Below are 24966 nucleotides of genomic sequence, written 5' to 3'. Positions count from 1 at the left end.
TTTGAATGATTTTGACTGAAGTTTAAGCATCACGTTGTATAAAATACCAAAAATACGAATTTTGTTTGGGAAAAATATATATTTCTCTCCCCTTGTGTGACACGGTAGTTTGTTTTTAAAAATGAGATGAGATTAAATGAGTTAAAATAAAATATTATTAGAATATATTTTTTAATATTATTTTTATTTTAAAATTTTAAAAATTAATTTTTTATTTTATTTTATATAAAAATTTAAAAAAGTTGCACGCGTATAGCAAAGGAAGCTTTGAAGGCAGAGGCATCAAAGATATAAACTCTTAGAAAAATTCTAAACATAAGCCTCACACCCTGCACACTGATTTAAAAATATGTCATTTTACTTTTTTACTTTTTTAGTTGTTATAATTTACAGTCTATTATTGTTTCATGCATTCCTTGAACATATAATAATAATAATAAAACTTAGTTTTTTTTAATTATGTTTCTCATACATATATATATATATATATATGCTTATGGAAGTTGTAACAATTTTAATAGATTGGATACCCGTTTAGAAGATACATTAATTATGTCCTAATTTGCTGTTAAATTAAAGGTAATACGTGCGTAGTGATAATCTAACCAACAAGCTAGCCGATGAAAAGAGCCGTAGATTATGAAATCCATCTTTGCCTTTCATTCGTCAATGGGAATGTCTTTTTTCAGAAGATTGCAATATAGCATTAGCATATGGTATCCACATGGCCTGTCTTCATCCATCATTTATCTGTCTATTAATCCACATGGGTTGTCCAGCAGATTGGTGGTACCCCCATTTTAGCCACTCATTGGCTTGACTCCTTCAAAACAACGAGGCTATAAGGCCAGGGCTACCATCTTATCCCTAGTAAGTACTTGGATTACATCAGCTGGATGGATACAAGCACCAAGCTGCATGCCTGGGACAAACCCCTCCATAAATGGTTTTTTTTTTTTTGATTTTATAGATGAGATGAGTTAAGATAAAAATTATTAAAATATATTTTTTTAATATTATTTTTATTTTAAAATTTAAAAAAATTGAATTGTTTATTTTATTTTATATGAAAATTTGAAAAATTTGTAATTATTAGATGAGATAAATTGAAAAAAATTTTGAAATTTGCACAAATATTTTTTTTTATGTCAATAAACCTCTCCAAGATAGGACCCTTCAAACCCACCCCTATAGAGTAAATTCCGGTCTCCAACCGCACCCTCATAAGTTTCTCTATACAAAACTGATTAAATCGTTGAACCTTGGACCTTGAAAGGAATGATACCCCAAGACCAAAACCTTCACCACTTGGGCCAACCCCTTGATGTTGACACTTGCACAAAGATTAATGCATTTACTTTTAGCATGACTACATTTTTTGTCCGAGTTCTCAATTATGGGGGAAGTTACTTAGCCTCTGTCCCAGAAAACACAAAGCATCTCTAACTAAGAACTAGTGCACAAAAGACAGTTGTTCATTAAGATTATTACAGAAGTTCCTAAATATAACGAAAAGCTTCACAAACTCAACAATTCCAATCACAAGAACATTGCATTAAAGAATCATCAATATGCCAATTGTTAGTTCTTCAAGGTGTATGTAAACCTGTTTTCTTACACTTACTGAAGGGTAGGTGATATTAATAGTAATAATTTCTGAAACTTCTTCACAAATTATCATTCAAACTTGTACATATGACTGGATGAAGAGTGAGTGCCTTTAAGATTTTGTCAATACAACTGTTTTAGACTTTGGAAAGTCCCTGGTAAGGACTGACCAACCATAATAGAGGGCCAGTCCATCTCAACATTGCCTTATTCTTGTTAACAGGAAATACAACCTTTGATTTCATAAGAGACCAAGTGTTTTCAGCTGCTGAACATGCTCTGGCGGGAGAGGTGGAGGCGACCAATCAGATCCTGTCATCTCACCATCTACATCCTCAACCACATATTCCTAGTAAAAGAAATTAAACCAGATTCACAACCAGGACCGAGTGGCCTTATGATATATGAGGATGAAGATGGTAGAAAAACATGAGCATAAAAGTTGCACAGCTATCTGCAGAAAAGTACTTTGGAAGGCTACAATTTTCAATATATTCTTTTTTTTTTTACAAGTAAATTTTCAATATACATTCTCCACAAGCCAGCATCATCATCTCAAATTCTCATCACAAAGAATATTTCCAACATCACTCAGACTGAATGCCTGAAGGCTGAAAACACTAGCACGTTTCCATGCAAACCTAGAAAACAGATATACCCCCTCCAAACTCACTGAAGAAAGACAATCTCACAAAATAAATATTTATGCTGCCAGGTCTAGAGATATCAGATATATCAACCACTCCCGACTGTTATTTATAGTCTATCATTGTATAAAAAGAAAGGGGGAAATAGGACAGGTCAACTCCACTTACCTTTGTAAGCATCCTTTTCGCAAGTATGTGATAATGACGCTGCCAAATTCGTTGCCCCACCATTGTGGCCACCAACACACTGTAGAATATCCCAATCACAGTAAAAAGTCCCAGAACAATCAAAGCCATAATAAATAGCAATGGCAACCCTGCTTCACCAGCACCTCCTAAGCAACCGCATTCACTTGCCATACCAGCACAACTTTCAAAACATGTGGTACAGTCAGTCCACATACAGAGAGTACCAGGTAGGTGACAATCTGCACACACACTGCAACAGCAGAAAGAAAATTTGAATCATCTCATTCAACAGCATTTGAATTTTGCAGTTTTACATAGATAATCACACCTCAGATAATAGTATTTAATATTTTCATACAGTAAAATCTAAAATAACTCCAAAACCAAAATTCATTCGATCACCCTATAACTATTGTCTGATATATTATAATCCAAGAGGCAGCACAAAGGCAGATTGAAGGTGTCAACACAAATGGCAGCCTTTTGCAACAAATGACAAGTCAGCAATGGGGATAATGAGAAATGATTGTAAATACCCAATCTTTTGAAATAAAAGCAAGAATGCATTCAAGCAATTGCATGTATGCCAAGGATCATCATAGTAGAACTGCATATATATGAGCAGCAAGAATGGAATCCATGTCCACAGCAACAAAAATAGATAAGCATTACTAACAGTTAAATTTCACTTTGTGCATGGAATATAAGTCACAATTGAAAAAGGACAACCATTTTGCTTGTGCGTGTTGGCACAAATGCCAGGATACATGTTTGCACTAGCATGTAAGCATCTCATGATTCCCATAAAGCAATATAATCAATCTCGCATTCAACTTGCTCCCCATCACTCTTACACATTAGACAGAGGCAGAGTTGAAGACACAAAAAAATAAAACAAAAAAACTACAAGGGATCAACGTTGTGGTAGTGAAAATGATACAGCAGCAACCACACAATAAGACATATCATCTGTGCATTAATTATACCAATGATTTGTCAATAAATGCATCAGAATCATACCCTGGTTGACAGCAACAAAGACATAATTCTCGACAAGGCTGAGCCAAATCATTGCGAACTCTTCGATCATAGCAAGTAATAAAGCATCCAGACAGCCCAAGCAGTGCAAAAAACAATAGAGCCCCTGTACTCACCAATATCATGCATGAATTACCAACATAAAAATGGCATTGATATACTGATGCAAAAGGTAAAGTGAATGCCAGTACATATAGCCTTGCATTAGTGTCTCGAACCATCAAAAACTAGAATTTTAATTAACTTATCGGTTTCCATCTCCTAAGCCAAAATATGACCAAAGATTATAATTGTAAGGAAATTTAGGAGTCATTAACTGCCAATAAATGTCAATTCCTGCACCTCCACTCTGCTGCCACCATCATTTTTTATCTTAACAGAAAAAGGAAGTTTGAGTATCGTAACTGTCATCCTTGAATGTCATAGAATCTAGCATCCTTTATTTTTTGCAAAACTAATAACTACACTTATAACTCTGTAACCTTGATACTGCGCATGAAAATCATCCCAATATGTTCCAGGGGCACATGACCTTGTATATGTTGCTTGAAAAGCATAAATATAAGTACATGACCACCCAAAATTGTATGACCAAAATACTCTATGCATACTAATAAGTGACACAAGATGAGAATCACACCAATGAATTTACAAGGAAAAAATGTTGACCAACACTGTTTACAACAAGCATACTTGTATACCCATTTTGCAAACTGCTACTTAGGTTATTAAGTTTTTACCGCAAATGTAATAGAAACTAAGCCCACTATCAAAACCCCATGCATGACAAAGCCAGAACTGCTGGTAGCCATCTATCAAATACACCAAATACGCGAGTGAAGCAATCACCTGCATGCAATAAACATTTAATATCAATATCCGCTCTATTAAATAAACAATTAAAAGAACATGACTAGACGTAGAGAATAGATGACCTACAAGCTGAACAGCCAGAAATATAAATATAATATCTCTAGTCACAAAGAATCGAAATTTCAAGGTTCGCCATTTCCTATCAGCAGCAACATGAACTCTCAAATGATAAGGGGCCTTGCAGGTTGTGCAATGAGCAAAAGCAAACCCTTCCTGCAGAAGTTAACATAAGATGCAGACAGATTAAAAAAGGCAGATTAGCAATTATGCCTAAGAAATATCAGTACACATGTTTACAGTAATTAGGGTTAACTAACAGCTTATACAATCAAAAGCCTACCACCAATGAGATCATCTTAGGTGCGGTTTGGATAGTGAGTTGAGATAAAAGTTGAAAGTTGAATAAAATATTGTTAGAATATTATTTTTTTAATATTATTATTGTTTTGGGATTTGAAAAAATTGAATTGTTTATTATATTTTGTGAGGAAATTTGAAAAAGTTGTAATGATGTGATGAGATGAGATGAGATGAGATAAACGCTACTTGTATCCAAACGGGGCCTAGTGTAAAAGTGCATCCATTGTGAAATTTGGAAATCATGCATGTCGCTACATAATTTGTGTAATTCAATGTGTCTGAGCGCACGTGTCATGCTACCTGGGATTAAGCCTGCCAGCATTGTGATTATCAACAGAATCTTATACCGAAATATGTAGCAATGAGGACCTCAAGTCACTTTAATGAGCAACAAGACTATCACAAAAAGTTCACATTATTAGCCTTTTAAACATACTTCCACAAGCAGCCGGTTGAATTTATATGCACCCGAATGAAAACATAATGCTAGGTTGCATTGCCAGTGGGATTTTACAGTGACAATGCATATAAATCCACCAAAAAAAAAAAGATATTGCAGACTCAAGCTATTTTAAAAAAAAAAAAAACAAACAAACAAACAGACGAATATTTAGCTGCTTTTCACTAGCTAAAAACAACAAAAATAGATTGAAAGGATTATAAGAATAGGAACATGCAAGGCTACTATTGATTTACAACCTTTTTACTGTATTGGTACACATAAGAGATTACTTTCTCTAACTTGCAATAAAATTATATTTATCCTTTGGAGCAGAAAAAAAAAAATTATGAACAAAATGTTACAGGGGAAAACTCGTTAAAATCCCTCCCCACCCCCAAAAAAAGAACCAAATAGATTAATCAAACCAATAACAAATAAGGAAGAAAAAATAAACGGAACATTTACGACCACTTCGTTGAAAAGTTATAGAAAGATATAAACTCCAGCATAAGTATCAGTCGAGTAGTGGTGTGGAATAGTTCAATCAATTGATGGTAATTGTAAAGTGACCATGAAAACCGGAGCTCATTAACTTAGTTCGTCTACAAGTATGAAACTGTAACATACAGATCAGAAGATGGTAATAATAATAATAATAATAATAATAAAATTAGGACAATAAAATTAGGACAATAAATAGTTTAACTATTAATAGACATTTTTTTATTATTATTCTGAATAATATCATTATTTTATTATTAATGGATAAACGCAGTCAAATCTTTAGTTAGAATTTTCTTCATTCTAAATTATCAGTTTAGATTTTACTAAGTTAGAACCCAAATCCATTGATTGAGTTTACCTCGGAATTTACTACCGACTTTTATCTAAAACTCTCCCACTTCTTAAAATCTTAGCCATTGATCTGATAAATTTTATATGTCTATTTCATCCCCAAATTTCTAATGCCAGACCGTATTATCAAAAATAATCAGCCAACCGACCCGCACACAACCCCCATCACTCACAAACTCATCAAGTCGGTCCCTTCCTTGTACAGATTAAACATCAAACTCCCACACCAAATCAAACTCTCTATCACCCTCCCTCTCTTAACTAATAAGATGACCGAAATTTTTTATTACAGCAGCCACTATTCAACCCCAAAACAATCACATCGAACACTTCCTCTATATATATTCAACCCTTCCTTTGAAAATTAAACAACACAACAACAATCAATTCTTGCCAAAGTTATTCCATGTCTCGTTCCTCTACCACAGAGCCACCATGCCACCATACCTCTGAGGAAACAAATCGCCGTCCCGGGTAGCTCAGCCTTCCAGTCCATCACATCCTTCCTCCCATTCATAGATCGATCTCGGTCAGGCCCCAACGCCGTCGCACGCTCCTTTCTCTCTCTCACACGACTTCGCCTCAGCCCCATATCTGTTCCGCCGTCCTCTACCCATTCTCAGTAAGCCACACCAGTCCCTCCCCTTTTCTTCCCTTCATGTTACTTTCAATCTGATGGCACAAGAAAATTTTCTCTATTTTCGCCACCACTGCTAGAGGGAACCCCAGTAGTCGCTAGCGTCTTCACCTTAGCCCAACTCCATCTCGCGGCATCCCTCTCTCATGGTTAGCATTCATCTCTTTGTCGCACGGCCCTCTCTCCTTGTGACTCTCTGTTATTCTCAAAAGCATGGCTTGCCTTTTTTGTGGAATGGAGCTAGGCTAACAGTGGCGGAACTAGAAATTTGTTGTACGGGGGCCGAGCAAAGTTAAAACTATAATAAAATATTTTTTATTCTATTTTTGAGTCAAAATAATTTATAAGATCAAAATAATTTTGTAGAGGAGGCTAAGATAATTTTTTTGAGAGAAAACCAACACAATATGAGATAATATAATCCTATTAAATCATAAAAAGACTAATACATATTTTTTTTTTTTCAAACTTTGGGGGGTGGCCATGGCCCCCCCTGCCCCTATGTAAGTCCGCCACTGTGGGCTGATACATGATCATTCAGATGGTCATTCAGATACATGGTGCTAATGCAAACAGGGTGGATGTGCAAGCCACGGACTCAAGTATGGTCCACCATAGTATTTTATCAGATCAGATCAACGATTACCCTTATACCCATAGGATGTGGGATCGGTGCACAGTCTTGCACACAGGATTAAGTGTGTTGGCTAGTCAAACAAGTCAGTTAGTCCAAATAAGTCAAATAATTAAGATCAGTCATTATACCAAAAATATTTCCAAGTCATGCATGTCATTAGCATTTTTATGAACAATCATGATTTTAATTCTTAGAATGAAATATTATTGAAAAACCTTTTGTTAAGTACATTTACATTATGATGAGTTTTTTACTAAGTCTTCGACTAATTTTAGTTTGCTTTATGTTTTTAATCACCCAGGTAAGGATGATGAGTATGAGCATACGGGTCAGGCTTAGATGGAGTAGTTTGATTTAATTCCATGCTTTTTAGTTAATTTATGAAAGATATTTTTCAATTCAGACTTCGATCATATTTCTCAAAACATGTTTTATTTAATAATTATTTTTATGAATTAGATATTTATTTTATTAAATTACGAGATCTCTTGCCTAGTATTATTTATAAAAATGCGTGACATCTCTAGCCTATAGGAGGGGGTGTTACACTCACATAACTTGATCTAACCATTTGAGCTATGATCAGATACATAACTGGCATAGGAAACCCTAATATGACAATTGAATGATATAATCTATTAGATTTGAAAAGGCACATGAGGATGGCAGCCATACCCTTACAGCTCGCCAATGATCCAAACATTCCCGGTGTACATACTTTGATGTACCTTTGCACTTGCAAGGAGCTATAAAATCCCTACCTGAGTGAAACAAAATGAGAAGATCACAAAATGATGAGCCTAAATTGTCCCACTCAACTCTAAAAGACACCCATATAGCAGTCAAGGAAAAGGGAAAAATAATTGCCCAGAACCTAAGCAAAAAATCACAACGCATATCTAAAACAAACTCTGCACTATTGACATAAAAACAGCGAAATCAGCCCAGCTCTTCCTTCTCAGCGAATGCATAAATAAGAGAAGTTCATATAAAACTGACCCTACAGTTTTCTTAGATGTTACTGGTTTTAGATGATCTATTGTCTTATTGCTGAGAAGTTAAGAGCACGCAATGTAATTCCAAGTATTAAGTACGGACACATGTTACTCCTATCTTATTATTAAAGATAAGTGCATACATAAGCAATTTTAGAGGCATGACGTTTTGTGATAAGAATGGAGTATCAGGTTATTCATGAATCATACTCCAGGAGTACATGATAATTTTCTGTAATTCCATATTAAGCCCACGTCTTTGCAAAGGTGGATGCAATTACTTGCCTTATTAGTTCACTTAAAATACATTTTCAGAAGCCCAGAGCAACATTTTTTTTATACAAGTAAGAAGCCCAAAGTAGCAACAACATATGCAAATTGTTTCCTCGGGTTAAAAACAGTAAAAGTGTTACCACTGAGTACCAATTTGCAAAAGAGTCATATCATAATGACCATTTTTCCGACAATTCATGTTAATGATAGAAACTCTCGCAAAAAAAGAAAAAAAAAAATTAAACATACTTGGAACTTACTATAATAATAATAATCTCGAAAATCGACTCTATAGAAAAAGAAAAAAAAAAGGGTCAAATTTATAATAACAATTCACTTAGAACTTAAAATGTCGAAGATAATTTCGACAAAAAAAAAACGAAGTGACTTGTCGAAACCAAAAGTGGAAATTTAGGAAAATCGACCGGAAAAATTACCGTCGGTTTCAAGGCAAATCCTGCACTGAATTTGTTCTCCAGGGCCGGCCTCGAGATCGATCTCGCTGGGTTCGGCGATCGGCGTCGGAGGCACGAGAGGCGAAGACTCCGAGCGATCCGCCATTGAATTGCGGGGGAGAGACAGAGAATAAGCTGTTTGAGAAATTTTAGGGAAACGAGCCTAAAACCATGAAATTCATAGAGAAAAACCCTACTCCTTCACTCTTTCTGTCCCTTCGCATATGTGTCTCGGTGGGAGAGGAAATTGAGCAGCGCTGAAGTTTCTGATGACACGATGAGAGCGAGAAACAAAAAGTTCCTGTAACGGGTACGATGTTGTGTCAAATATTTATTGGGTTTCCGAATTTGGACCGCAGCTTTTCCCCGTTTCACTGCAAAATTCTCTTTTTATGTTTTTCAATTTTTTTATTCATATTTTTAATCATTTTTAAACATTTTTAAAAAATATTAAAAAAAATATTAATATACTAATACACCATTCCTTAACTATTAAATAAAAAAATTTTAATAAAATTAAAATGCATAAGTTGTCAAAATGAGAAGGCAAATAGAATAGATAAAGTAGCATTTTTCATAGCACTATATAAGAAATTTTACTTCTTAAATTTTAAACTTATAAATCATTTTAACTGAATAAAATAAATTGTTTAAGACCTCATTTAGATTGAGAAATGAGATAATTTTAGATTAATTGAATAAAAAATTGTTAAAATATTATTTTTTTAATATTATTATTATTTTGAGATTTGAAAAAATTGAATTATTTATTATATTTTGTGTATAAATTTAAAAAAATTATAATTATGAGATAAATTGAGATTATTTCTTAATCCAAAATGAGCCTAAGGGCTCATTTAATATTTGGAGTATAGAATTATGTGAATAGTATTGTAACAATTTAAATTAAGATGTTTTATTGAATTTTAAGAAATAAGAAATAAAAAGTTAAATAAAAATATTATAAAGTTAAAATAGTATTTGAATATAATTTTTTAAAATGATATTTTTTTTTTAAGTTTGAAAGAGTTGTATTAATTTTTGTGATTCGTTTTGAAATTTGTAAAAGTTGTAATGATTAGGTAATGATTAGATAAAAATGTTGAAAATTTAAAATTGAAAAATATTTTGTGTTTTAGTGATGTTTAGAAAAGAAATTGTAGATGTTTTGAGAATTTTACAACAATTCTAATTACCTAAACATGACCTAATTATAATCCTCTTCTAATACTAATCTTGGTGAAATACATACATTTGGAAAGAGACAAAATGTTTATGACGAAAGAAATGCAAAAAGTGATAAATAAAGTGAAAATAAAGGATATAAAAACAAAAAAACAAAAAGGGAAAATGCAATGAGATAAGAAGTGAAAAAGATGAATAAAGAAGTAGTAATATAAGGTGAAACTAATAATGAGATATTCTAAATATCTAAATAGGCCTGATAATTATATAAATAGTATTAAAATAATTTATGAATAATAGTAAAATGGTTCGTGTTAAAATGTTTAATTGAGTTTTGGGATGAGAGATAAAATCTTTGAATAAAAATTATTCAAAAATTTAAAAATTGTTTGAATATAATTTTTTTTTAAAATTGAAAAAATTGTATTATTTTTTATATTTTGTTTAGAAGTTTAGAAAATTTGTAATAATTACTAATTAGGTAATAATTAGATGAAAATTTTAAATATTTAAAATTAAAAAATATTCTATATTTAAGTGATGTTTGAAAATAAAATTATGAAGATTTTTTAGATAAGATGAGAAATTCTGATATCATCTAATTTTCCAAACAATCCAAAATGTTAAATATACAACAATAACAATGAGAAATAAGTTTACAAATTGAGGCCACGTCATATCTATTTTATAATAAAATATATCACGTCAAATTAAGTAAATTTGTAAGGTAATTTTAATTTTTTTTATCAATAATCTTGACATTTCTCTAATATAAAACATGGAATATTTTGTAGATTGTATTTTTAGGAATGATTAAATACCAAAACATTCTATATTTTCACTAAATAAATAGTTTTTACGTCACGTTAGATTTTCTATGAAGCAAAACCACTTTTTACTTGGTTAAGTCTCATATTTGTGCAAATTAGGTAAATTATTTATTTTTTTACCAATGGAACGTAGGATGTATAAATTGTTTTTGAACCTTAGATCCATGGGAAGCATACCTTCAAAACTAAAATCTTTACCACTTGAATCAATCACTAAGGATTTATTTCAAGTGTAATCGAGAAAATTATAATCCCTATTTGACATATTTATAAATCAATATATTTATTATTCATTATTGATCAAATTTTCAAATAAGCATTAAATATTTATTTAATGTTGCTTTTTTCGTATATTATATCTATCTCTTTCAAATCCATATAAAAATCGAACTTAAAAGTTTTGGGATTTTAATCCATATATACAATCGTGAAGTGTGCAAGCGCCGTACAATCGCTTTGAAAAAAAGTGAAGTTTATTATTAAAAAATTTATTTTTTTTCACATAGATCTCATATATATTCATTTTTCTGAAATAATTATACGACATTTGTACATTCACGACTGCAATTATAATTTATTAGATATTAAATATTAAATTTGATTCATTTCCTAAGATAATGAATAGATGGTTTTGGATTTTTTTTTTTTTTTTTTTTATAAATCATGATATTATAATTGACCATTTGTGTGTTTTGGGCGTCGCGGCTTGATGATAACATCTTTACACAAATTTACTACACGGGAAGCAAAATTTAGGCGTAAAGATACATGCAAAGGTCAGCAACAGTAGAAGCGATGCATATTCTTTTCCTTAAATTATAAATAAAGATATTTAAAATAAGAAAATATATATATATATATATATATATTTAAAATATTTGTGCGTGGCTTCTCTGCTAGTACTACTAAACACGCGGTTGCTGTCAACCGGAATACCGGACTTCTCTTTTGAGTGTCGGGGTTTAATAAAGTATGGAGTAAGGCTGCATTTACAATTTGGCCAATTGGCCACTTTTATTTTATTTTTTTCTACTTTTTTTGAACTTCACTTATCATTCTTATACTTACACTACATATCTGTTTGCATTTTTTATCTTTTTTATTTTATTTTTCTCTTAACAAGTGTGTTGTATAAAGATGATGGGTAGAATCACTCTAATTTTTATTTCAAGCCTCTTGTTCAATGAATTTTGGATCTATTACAATGAATTTTGCTAAATATAAGGGTCCAATTTGGCCTAACCCGTAGTCAGCATTACAAAATTATTATCTCATTTTATCATTATAATTTTTTTAAAATTTCACACAAAATATAATAAACAATTCAATTTTTTCAAATTCTCAAAACAATAATGATATTTTAAAATAATATTTTAAATTTTCATCTAAAATAAAAAATTATTATCTCACTCTCCAAACCCAACAGGTAAACTTGAAGCATGATAGTGGCTGAACAGATGATAAATGATGAGACACACTAACTAGTCTGTAAATTCGAGGCAAAAACAAAAGAGCGAGGACTTTGAGGAAACGTTATTGTGGCTGATCAGTGTCACAATATGTGCTCGAGTCACGTATCGATCAGCAAGAACCCTCATAGATCCATTTCTTGTCCTTGTAGATATTCTTTCAACTAAATTGGTTAAGATTAGGGTTATATGTACTTATAATTTTACTTACAAAATTCATTTTGTTATTTTTTTTTTAATTTCAAATTTGATGATTTTCAACGTATCAATAACTGATATGTGAAGAAGTAAATTTTTTATAAATTTTTTTAAAGTACATTTAAAATTTTTCACTAGTTAATTGGTTCGATGAAAGGATCGAGTCGACCGATGCTTCCAAATTGTCCCGCATAAGCTCTCATTCGTTGATATTTACCAAAGTTGTGAAAATCGTACCGTACCGGCCATTGGGCCGGTACAGGTACTACATGTATTTCGTACCGGCCGTATTGGCCAGTACCGGCCGTTTCGGCCTGTACCAGCCGATATTTCGACCTTCATTTTTTTTTTTTAATTTTTTCAAACTACAAGTTTATTTTTTGACCTCCAATTCAGACCAGACTATTTATAATTTATATATATGTATTTATATATAATTTATTTATATATAGACTATTATTTTGGAATATAATTTTAGAATATAATTTATTTATATATCGACTATCCCGAAATGTTATCTCGAAATGCTATCCCGAAACGGTATCGATATCAAAATATTTCGTTCCAGTATCTTGACCGATATAGCATCCAGTACGGTATTCAAAAGATTAATATTTACTCTTCCTCTTGGGTAGCTAATCTGGGATTTAAGTGTACGTCACCTAAAGACTCTTTGGTTAAGGTTTTGAGATGTGAATGGAATGTGGGGCTTCCAAAGTGTACGCCATTCTTTCTTGATGAGATAATGCTTTCCCTCTCTTTCAAGAAACTCCTTTAAGAGCATTTATATTGGTTTAGTCAAATGAAAAAATTAGTTAAAATTTAGATGTAAAAAACATTTCATATTAGATTTATTAAATTTAAAATAAGATGAATTTTTACTACAGTGGTTGGCCAAATATGAAGAATCACAATTAATTCACCAAACATTAAAATACTAATTTCTTACTCCAAGTAAATATTAAAATATTAATTTCTCACTTCAAACAAAAATACTATTTGGTTTGTAATTAAGAAATTTAGATGAATTTAATCAAATATTTTTTGTTATTAGCATTAAATCATTTTTGAAAATATGATTTTTTTAATATTAATTTAATTAGAATATAATTATTATTAATATTAAATTGGTAAAATTATAAAATATGATACAAATAAATTAAATAAAAAAATATTAATTTAATAATATTTTATTACTATATAGAAAGTGAATGGCTAATCCAATGTGGGGATTGAATTTAAAAGGAATAGACAAATATAAAAAAATGTGATATTTACTAAATTTTGAAGATGCATTTGGCCAAACTAATAAAAATACTCTAATACAGCCGCTTAGTCTAAAGAACAGGTAGGAAAGTGCTTGCTATTCTCATTCTTACACACCACAAATTATATTTATATTTATTTTATTCTTTTAAATTAATTAAAATTTTCTACTCATCATCCATATACTACACATTTGATAAGAAAAAAATAATATTAATAAAAAATTATGTATAGTGTTTAGATGGCAAGTAAAATTTTTCGGCTGGAATTATAGTTCTTTGCAGGAATTCACTTAATCCATGACATCCTAGCTTTAACTGCAGATATATGAAAATAAATCTAACAAGAGCACCAAATTGCTTGAAAATCCTTACACTAGAACCTGACTGAAAGTAGCTAAACTGAAACCATAACATTTTGTCAAATTTATCATCGCCGCAGCTCAATAGTTATACAGTACTCAAGTCGTGCAATAGAAATATGACTACCAATAGAACCACAACAATCCTAAGCAGGCCTCCTCATTAGCTAAAATAAGAAATTAAGATGCTGTTAGACAACATTCACATAGAGAGACTGTTTGTGGCGGAGGCTCTACAGCTTCTGCAGTCTACTTCTTCCTTTTCTTTGGGGGCTGGAGTGCTTCCTCATCTTCATCCTCCTCCTCCTCGTTGTCTTCTTCCTCTACCACTTCTTCATCCTCTTCTCCACCGTCGTCGTCGTCGTCGTCGTCATCATCGTCGTCGTCATCTTCATCTTGGTCATCACCATCTTCTTCTTCATCATCCTCTTCCTCTTCCCCATTCTCCTCTGCTCCACCTGCCCCGCCATCCGAACCCTTCTTTGAGTTACTCTTATTGTTGTTGGGGTTGCTACCATATTCTCCAACATCTTCAGATGACAAGTCCTCTTCACCTCCTTCTAATCCACCGTCACCATCATTGTCATCTTCCCCATCATCATCATCATCATTGCCGTCATCTCCATCAGCATCAACTGGCTTGTCTTGGTTTTGAGTGTTTTGATCTCCTTTGATGTGAGGATCCTGAATCTGTGTTCCATAGCAGGTCAAGAGAGAATATAGAGTATAACAGGTAAAAATGGAGAGAAGATATGGCACATGCACTGTAAAAATGGAGGGAAGATATTGCACATGCACTGCATAATTTGGCAAGGGCCAGATATTCCAAATTATCAATTTTTTTTTTTTTTTATGTCGGAGAACCTCTCTAAGGCAGGACTCTTCAGATCCACCTCTGCAGAATAAACTTCGGTCTCGTGCACTGCATCCTCGAAAATTTTCGTACACGGAACTAATTAAATCGCTGGCTTTTCACTAGGAGGTGTGGCCCCAAAAAATTATTTATACCCATGAGGTATTGTGAACCTTGGACCTTGAAAGAAGTGATACCCCAAGACCAAGGCCTTCCCCACTTGGGCCAACCCCGTGAGGTTCCAAATTATCATTATATGCATCAAGCCATTTCTCCACCCCAAAAAGGGGAAAACAACATAAGACACAATAAAGAACACATCAATAAGCTATGCTAAACCAAGCATCAATCCTACCACCGTTAAATACCTATTCTGGGTCAATCTAAAAATCAATAGTATCAGGTGTGTAGGTCCCGTATGTAAATAAGTGTTGAATTGAAAAAAATTGTGGGTCTTACGTGTAAAGAGGTTTTGAGTTGAGATGAGTTTAGTAATTTGAGAGTTGTGTGTTTGAATGTTAGACTTAGTTTAAAATTAGACTGAACTGAATTGATCTCAGTTGAGTCTAACAACCAAACGGGACCTAAGTTACATGGTTTTGGGTCAAAAGGGCAAAAACTAGAGATGTTAGCCCGAGAATCGAGCAGACTGTTGTCTAAAGAATCCCTTCAATGCAAATGCACACGCAATAAGGAGAGGTGTGGGTAGTGGTCCAGACGGGTTCATTATCTTCCTATTTTCAAAAGGCAAAAAGGGACCTTGGAGGTAATGGAATGGACTATGCTATCACACAGTAAGATAAAAAGGAAATATGCCTCCAATAGGCAAGGGGGGCAACCTTCCCACTAACGCTTACTCAATTTGTCCTACACTGTCAACTAACGCTTGTGCGATTCTCTGTTAGCTTAAAGGTGAGAGCCAGAGATTGGGTGCATGCTTGGTTTGAGCTCAAGCTGTTAATTCTTTATCAGCACAGTTCACTAGCATCAAGCACAGACAGTGGTATGAATTGAAGTCCACTTCCTCGAGTACCAACTTGAACTAAAGAACTGAGAAGAAATATTAGCCCCAAAATACCAGACAAGTGGAATTTTTCAAAGAAAAAAATCATAAAAAAAAAAATATATATATATATATATATTGGAATACTGAAATTAGATAAATAAACATATCATATATGATATATCCTACAGTAATTAATGTTTTATTTCATGAAAACCTAATGATGTGTTTATTTTCTTCGAATAGATGACCTAATATGGATAAATAATTAAATACATGCCACGCGTCCCGCTTAAATATTGGGATATACATGTCACGCATCGGGTCGAGTTACATCCAAGCCGGACCCGATTTCTTTTGATCAGGAAAATAGTTTTTTTCTCTTTTTTTTTTTTCAATATTTTCGAAAATAAAATAAAGTATAAGACCGTCGGACAACATAAGAAATGATTGAAGGAGAGCAGAGCATATCCCAGAGGATATTCCTCCCAACGTTGTCCCGAAAATTAAAATGGATCGTGCTACAGCCCCCGCTGGGAGCTCCCGCTGGGGCTGTAGTGTATTTTTGTATGTGTTTTTTTTTAAGTTGTTTTTTATATAATGTTTTTTAATATTTTTTAATATTTTTTAAAAAATAAAATAAATTTAGAATATTATTAAAAACACTTTCTTAATCAAGAAGTAAAAAAAAATTATTAAAAAATACTTGCTTAATCACGAAGTAAAATAAAAAATCATATAAAAATATTTTATATTTTACTTCGTGATTAAGCAAGTATTATTTAATAATATTATAAATTTTTTTATTTTTTAAAAATATTTAAAATTATTAAAAACATCTACATAAAAAAAAGAATTAAAAAATACACATAAAAAAATACACTGAGGCTCCAGCGGGAGCTCTCAGCGGAAGCCCCCAGCGGGAGCTCCAGCATTTTCCAATTAAAATATCCCAATCCCCAGGAACGCTGACCTTTTCCTCGTCAGAAAAGGACAACATAAGATTTTTATTTTTATTTTATGTTTGTTCTTGACTGAACTGCTTCCACGTGCGACACCAATCGGAACTCAACCTACCCCCAAAACCTCGGTTAATAACTTAATCTACTCTTTTCCGAGTCCGGACTAAGGTGGACGTTAGCAATTACCAAGGAAACATTAGAGATAAAACCTAATCCCCAACCACTTGCTATCGAAGTGCCCTTCGTTAGCTCGCCGGTCTCCGACTAAACAAGGGCTAGCTTGCCGGTCTCCGACAAAACATTTTTGAAACCCAACCGGCGTAAAACAAATAGCAAGGAAGAACGAAGTGCGCAGGATAAATATGTCTAAATCACCGGCGCATCTTAGTCAGTTTTGGAGAGGACTAAAGAACCGTACAAGTCTAAATCCGATGGTTGACAAAACTATTTTCTTTTTAAATAATAAAAAAAAAAGTGTCTTCATAAAAGAATAAAAAGAGAGATAAAACAAGTGAGTTACCGGAGCAAGGAGGTGGGTTTTCAGCAGAGCCGAGACGAGCAAAGTCGCTAGAGCATCCCCGGCGCACATTAGCGCTCCGTTACCAAGCGTAGCCACCGCTGAACCATGCTTCTCCTCCATAATAAAAAAAATAAAAGTGCCTGAGCAAACACGAAATAAATAAATAAATTAGCTGCTGCCGTCAGATCCGGTAAAAACTCATTCTAGCCGTTAGATCTCACTCCATTCACGTCACAGACAGGCACCGAAAATTCCTTTTTTTTTTAAAATGAAAAAAAGTGATGTATTTCTACAAATAGTTTTTTTTTTCTTGAAAAATAAAGGTGTTTTCAACGGATAGTTTTAGCAAAAGACAAAGGGTCACTTTCCAGCGCAGAGAAAATTCTCCGGCAACTAATGAAGTGGTTGTTTAACCGGAAATTGCGTAATCGCGGGAGGTCGTGATGGAAAAAGTTAATAAAACTCGCCGGAAATCGAACGATTCGAAAAGTTCGGACTAAGACTCGCCAAAACTAAACGGAACCTCAAAATCGTCTGGAAGCTAGAAACTACGAGAATGAACTGCATAATAAGGTGAAGAAGTGAGGTAAATCTGAAAACGCTAGTAGTCAAACGGGGAAATCGATAGCAAGGGTTATCAATTAGCAAGAGATGTGAAGAATCAGAGAGCAAAACCATACCAGAAAGAAAGATCTGCGCGCGGCGATGCTGGATCCGATGGTTTCAGCCTCTAAAACTTGGGGAATCTGCAGCAGAGAGCCCGTGCATTACCGACCGTCCGATCGTAATCTTAGAGACACAGAGAAAGCAAGATATAGAAATATCAGAGGTCTCACAGAGAGAGAGAGAGAGGGGGAGCGAGAGTACTGGTGGTGACTGACTGCCCGTAATTTCTCAGTCAGGTTTCGGGCAGCGTACTCATCTTGTAAACGGATAGTGTTTGGGCTGACCAAAGAGTTAAGTCTGGACAAGTGTGGGTTAGATTAACTTTCAACGTTTTTATTTTCTTCTACAAATTAGAAAAAAAACGTTTTTTCTTCTTTTTAAGACCGGAAAAGGGAATACAAACATCATGCATTATCTTCTAATTTTTTTTTTCTTTTTTTGTCTATAAATTCGGCAGTCTTCAATCCTATGTGATTTTTAATGTAAATATCTTCAATCCTATGTGATTTTTTAATGTAAATATCTTCAACATATTTTATTTTATTTATAAATCTTATGATATTAATTTATTTTTTAAAAATTCTGTCGTTCTGCTATTTATAATATGTTGGGTTAATTCATTATTTAGCATGTGACCACGTTAATTATAAAAAATTAAAAAAATTAAATTTTACATGTTTTCATATTAATAATGCATTTATATATATTTTTTAGTTATTAGTCATTTTTATCAATATTTTATATAAAAAATCTAAATAATATAATAATGAAAAGACTTGGAGGAAAATGTGAATCCTTGATAACAATGGTTCAGTTGATTAACTCAAGTAGAGTTTAACTAAGATTAATAATCAAGTTTTTAATTTTAATATTCTTTTGCTTCTTTGACAAGGATTCATTGGTTGATAGGTGGGTCCTACAGCTGTAATTGGCTCTTTTTTTTTCTTTTTTTTTTTTTTGGTTCGGTGGGCTTTGATTGGATGGAAAGGAGAAGAAGAAAAAAAGTGAAGGGATAGGAATAACAGAATAAGAGCCTTTGGATTGAGTGGGAGAATAAAGACGAGAGGCAGGCAGGAATGGAGAGGATTGCGGAGGAATATCATATGAGAATTTATATTTTTTGAAGTAAGTAAATTTGGGATTTAAATAAAAAAAATATATTTAAATAATAATCTTTTTTAAAAAAAAAATAAAATTGAATATATAGAGACAGCACACTCTAAAACTGATTTAAGGTATTTTCTTTGAAATAAAAACTAAATTCTATGTTTCTTTTACTAGAATCTATAGGTCGAATTAGAGACTCGATTATATTCTAATGTCACACCCCCATAATATTAGGCTTAAGAAAAAACCTAACCAATTCGGATGACTGTTAGGTGAGGGGAGACTTGGGACTATGTTAGGTAACAAGGAAGTTTTAAGAGAGGTTTCGGTGAGTTGACTCTCCATATATTTAATATTTCATGATAAAAAAAAAATCTAATAATAAGTATGAAAATTAATAATTCAATTAGAGAAAATTAATAGAGTACTTCTAATAAAATATTTACATGATATAATTTAATTTAAAAGATAAATTTTAAAATTTGAATCTTACAAATCAAATGAATAATTCTATTTGAAAGTCTTTACAACGCATATCATTTATGTGGCATAATTTAATTTAGAATATGAGTTTTAGAATTTGAATATTACAAATTAAATTACGTTACATAGATAATGTATAATATAAAAACTTTCAAATAGCACTACTTTAAAAAAAAAAAAAAAAAAAAAAATGCAAATAAACTGATTATGAGTCAAGGGGTGAATGTAAGCCTGGAAAAAGAAACGAGAAGGTATTGGAAGGCTTGCTATTTGGATAATTAGTAGGTGTTGATGTGCCCAAAAAGGATCAAGAGCTGATGATAATACGGATTCCTGAGCCCGACTAGGTGTAAAAAAGGGTCCAAATTGGTCTAATTATTGCAACGGAGGCCTAGCCCAGGCTGGGCTTGCCCATCCAAAATGACCTATATATATATATATATATATATATATATATATATATATATGTTCATGTTTTCTTTGCAAATCTAATTTGTTTTCGCCAAGACCCAAAAGGAAGTTCTTTCTGCTAATTTTTTTATTGAATAATGCTAAATACATTTTTAAAATATGCAAAGTTTGGATATTCTAAAACTATAAATATCATTTTTTTTGTACACTTATCTTGCTTGTTCTCTGTCTAAACTTCCTTCATTCTACTCCGATAAATTTCAGCATGTTTCACCCTATTTTGACTTCTATAACTATTTCAAACTGATACAGGCGATCGATATAAAATTATTTTGTAACTTTGTTTTGAAATTTGTAAGCTTTGATTTGTGAAATTTAATCTAGGCTTTACATTCATGCTCTAATGAGTTATGAAAATCCTTTTTACGTCATATTTCATATTTGAGTTGCTTTGATTTAAACATTTAATTAGCTTGTATTTATAATGTCCACATGTGTATGCATGGATATTATAAACATATAGAAAATTATTTATATATATAAACTCCACGTACTCCCTCCAAAACAATTAGATGAAATCTAGAATCTACATGAAAAAAATTATTATTTTTTTTATAGATCCTATTTTTTTCAAAAGAAATGAGCAGGACTTGCATACTCTAACACTACACTAAACACATATAGTCTCTTTTCTTCTTTCTTTTTTTTTAGATAGCACTTAGAGGTTGGACCAAGAAAAGCTTGAGACCAAAAAAGACTTAAAATGTAGACCAACTCAAGGTTGTCGTGTCTGAAGTCAGAAGAATGAGTAGCAGCCTTGTTAAAATTAACTAATTTCTTTAAAAAAAAATGAATAAAGCAATTATTGCATGTGGATCCAACACCCTCTTCTTCTTCTTCTTCTTCTTCTGTATTTTTTAGGTTTGTCCTAGCTAGTAATTGAAGCCGACACACCATGCATGCTCGATCTCCATGTTGCGCTTCTTTGATTTTATTTATCAAAAACGATAAAGTTATGGACAAGTAGCACGAAAACAAAAAAGGAGGGCATGCATTCCATGCAATTTGACTGTGCATGTATCACTTTTCATTGTTTATGATCATGTCTATTTTATTTTTTTAAATGTTAGGCACACATCCATTCGCATGTCAAAATTCTTTACTAATTAATAAGATACGGCGTGCGTTCGTGGTTCGACACGCGGCGTTGCCATCAGAATTGCATACATGCATGCATGCATGCATCACATATGTGACAACGAAGTGGGTATACACGAGCTTTGATACAAACCACATTAATGGATCAAAAGTTTCCAAGCAGAAAGAGTAAAAGCTAGGGCATGTATATATGTATGTATCAAAACTATGATGGAAGCATTAGAAATGCATTCCAAACACGTGTGAAGTTGACAAAAGCGTGCCCACTTTACACCTAAGTTGACAAGTCATGAATCTGTTTATTATATATACTAATTACTCGATCTGCAAACTTTAGTAGTACTTTATATATATAAAAAAATGGTAATATTAATCTAATCTTTGATATGTTTCCTCTTTTTTCTAAATGGAGTTTTGTGGTTATTTTAGGTGGAATAGGTGATGATTTCAATAAGTTTTCATTGCTTGCAAAGAAAATAATTATTAAAATATAAAAAGTAATTTCGGGTAGTGTTTGTTTACAAGGAAAAGGTGCATATTAATGGATACTAATCATGATCATATGGATTAATCACTAATCCCAATATGTAATTGGAAAGGTCCATTATAAATCTCAAAGAAATACGTACAGCATGATTTGATCGATTTCAAAATATATTCATAAGCAAAATACAATAAAATTAACCAAATTACTCTAGGAAAGAAAATGATATAGTACTAATTAATTGCAAGTCAATGTGGATTGGAAGATCATTTATTTTCAATGAAATGATTATTTCTATCTAAAATGAGTTTATTTTCATCATAAATAATTTTTTTCATCGTAAAAAAATAATGATTAATTTCGTCCTATATATCCATAATGATGCAAGCAAGAAGAAAAAGAAGGGAAGGAAAAAACTCGAATCAGCCAAATACAATCAATTATGTGATGGGATTTTGCTTTTAGCTAGGTAGGAAGCGAAAATGGCTCCGACCAAAGTGCAGACACATGAGACGACATAAAGCAAAATGGCATCAAAATCATGAGGGCTGATCAGAATCTAAATTTATCTAATGATTTCTCTTGAATCTTCGAAAATTATGACGCCACACCAACCATTGATCTTAGTGGCAACCACTTTAGGATGCACTTGAGAATACCACCACAAATAGGAAAAGTAGGTGATCAGTGTTTGGGTGACGTACGTTTAATTCTCATTCTTTATCCAAACAAATACACAGAGAGCTGAAGAAGATGACAAGGAAAATCACCCAAGGAACCAGCCAACCATTGATCGAGATGTAGCTAGGCATGCACCCCCACCACCTTCACATCATATATATATATATATATATATATATATATATATATACATACTTTACACACACCATGTCACCATTGGCACCATGACCTAATTATATAATTCTAAAAAATCTGTCCTCTATCGATCTCTTTATTTTTTAAAGATTGTCTCTCATGAGTAGATAGTCCATACAAAAATAATGTCACTATCGTACTTTATGGTAATTAACCTGCGCGCACTTGATCATGGCATTAAATTAAATTAAACCCTCCCGGCCAAGATAAATTAATTGGTTCTTATAAATATATTTATATATATATATATATTCAAATTCAAGAATATAAAGGATATAACAACAATTACGTGTGATAGGTAAAGTGTCTTAAATTAATTAGATTGAAGTCTCAAGGCAACATGAGGACATTAATGTGTTACATGATCTATATATGACCAGAAAGCAAAACTGAAAAAAAAAAAAGTTTCCAAAAATGAATCTGACCTAAAACCACATAATATTTAAAAAAAAGTAATGATGAATATAGTCGTTGAGTGTGTAAGCATCGATCGTACAGTCGCTTTAAAAAAGATTGACTAGTGGAATCTACTATTAAAAAATTAAATTTTTTTTTATGTGGATATCGTATTTATTCACTTTTTTTTTAAATGATTGTATAGTACTTGCGTACGCACGACTGCAACTATCATTTCTCTTAAAAACATTGTCCAATCCAAAATCTGGTGATCTGATCCTTTTCCAAATAAGACATGCAAGTTGAGCTAGCATTTTTTCATGCATGTTTGGGGAATTTAATTCATAACCATATATGTACGTTAATTGTACGTACGTACTAGTTAGCTAAGACTTGACTAATAATTTGAGGAGCCAGCCATGCATGCATATCCTTCTCAACGAGGACTGTAATGTTTTCTGATCTTTAGCTAGCTATATTATATAAATATATATATACATATATGACTCTCGATCACGACCAATAAAGAGATCATGACTTCTTTGTCTTTGAATATTCACTAATTAAGCACACGCGTATAAAGGGTGCATGCATGCAGTACGGGCTAGCTCATGCAAAAAAGTCGAAAATTAAATTATAATTAATAACATAAAAAAAAAAATAAATACATGAAACTCTTTGCTTATAAATTCATGGAATTTTGATCATAACGGCATAAATGGTGCATCTGTGAAACTTCTTCATTAGGTCATTTATCTCCATGATGAGGTTTCCTAGAAGGGACATAGATCAGCTCCCAGCAGATTTAATAGCATTAACCAGCAACAATGAATCACTTTCTATATAAGATCATGAGATCATCTTGTATCCCTTGATGAACACAAAGTTGCAAGCCTCTAAAGATTGCCAAAAGTTCAACGATCAGTAGGATCGTTCAGTACTTCATTTTCCTTCTTACTTGCTGCCATAATCACCTCACCTTAATTACAATCTCTCAAAACTGCTCCCACACCTGCTCTTTGCTGATCTTGGAAGATTGCACCATATATATATATATATATATATATGGTTTTATATAAAATATTTTCTAATATACGTACGTACTCATGATTTGTAATTAACGTTTTAATTAACTGAAATTATTTGAGCGGTGCAAAATCACTGAATTACAAGTACTCAAGTATTATTTGCAGGGTGGTACTCAGAATTTTCCTTATGATCTGCATGAAAACCACCATATATATAATATACATATATAGCACTTGCATTAATCAGTACTCATCATACTCATCATGATGAAATGCAGAATTGATGATTACATTATAAATAGCTCCACAAATAATTAATGGCAGTTGCAAAAAATTAGGATTGACTACTGATCAGGTGCAAGTAGCCTCCTCTCTCTCTCTCTCTCTCTCTCTCTCTCCACATAATAAACCTATCACATGATAGTACCATTGAATACTTTTGGGAGCTTGGGATTTTCATGCATCATGTGGATCGGTACTCATTATATATGTTGAATTTAGCTTTCCCAATATATATATATATATATATATAAATATATAATATCAATTATATTGATCCTTTGAATAAAATTTTATTTCCAAATTAAAGGTGCAGATTAAACATGAGGACTAGTACTATAACAACTAAATCGCCTAGTTTGTTTTTACAGATAAAATAAAATGAGTTGAGATTAAAGTTGAAAGTTGAATAAAATATCGTT

General features: G+C 32.3%; 2 protein-coding genes across 2 annotated transcripts; both read right to left on the bottom strand.

Annotated features, from left to right (window-relative positions):
- Positions 1-1531: 1531 nt before the first annotated feature.
- Positions 1532-9328, bottom strand: LOC108980407. The gene is made up of 7 exons (XM_018951316.2): positions 8992-9328; positions 7962-8047; positions 4422-4568; positions 4223-4331; positions 3465-3588; positions 2424-2694; positions 1532-1957 (listed from the first exon to the last, which is right to left on the bottom strand). Exons 1-7 carry the CDS (start codon positions 9113-9115, stop codon positions 1850-1852), a joined length of 969 nt encoding a protein of 322 aa, XP_018806861.1. The 5' UTR covers positions 9116-9328; the 3' UTR covers positions 1532-1849.
- Positions 9329-14304: 4976 nt separating this feature from the next.
- LOC109004138 (prostatic spermine-binding protein-like) lies at positions 14305-18624 on the bottom strand. The gene is made up of 3 exons (XM_035694954.1): positions 18337-18624; positions 17657-17796; positions 14305-15008 (listed from the first exon to the last, which is right to left on the bottom strand). Exons 2-3 carry the CDS (start codon positions 17774-17776, stop codon positions 14568-14570), a joined length of 561 nt encoding a protein of 186 aa, XP_035550847.1. The 5' UTR covers positions 17777-17796; positions 18337-18624; the 3' UTR covers positions 14305-14567.
- Positions 18625-24966: the final 6342 nt, after the last annotated feature.

Source organism: Juglans regia, chromosome 10, assembly GCF_001411555.2.
Source record: "Juglans regia cultivar Chandler chromosome 10, Walnut 2.0, whole genome shotgun sequence".
NCBI lineage: Eukaryota > Viridiplantae > Streptophyta > Magnoliopsida > Fagales > Juglandaceae > Juglans > Juglans regia.
Note: the sequence above shows the minus strand (reverse complement) of the source record. Positions and strands in the feature narration are given on the sequence as shown.

Bases quoted from the DNA above. Each gene is read 5' to 3' on its own strand.
- LOC109004138 (XM_035694954.1), bottom strand. From the start codon at position 17,776: ATGGAGGAGAAGCATGGTTCAGCGGTGGCTACGCTTGGTAACGGAGCG. The intron at 15,009-17,656 runs GTAACTCACTTG...TATGGAACACAG, and splicing joins AAACCCACCTCCTTGCTCCG to ATTCAGGATCCTCACATCAA.
- LOC108980407 (XM_018951316.2), bottom strand. From the start codon at position 9,115: ATGGCGGATCGCTCGGAGTCTTCGCCTCTCGTGCCTCCGACGCCGATC. The intron at 8,048-8,991 runs GTAATTTTTCCG...TGTTTCACTCAG, and splicing joins GATTTGCCTTGAAACCGACG to GTAGGGATTTTATAGCTCCT. The intron at 4,332-4,421 runs GTAGGTCATCTA...TATTGCATGCAG, and splicing joins TATTTCTGGCTGTTCAGCTT to GTGATTGCTTCACTCGCGTA.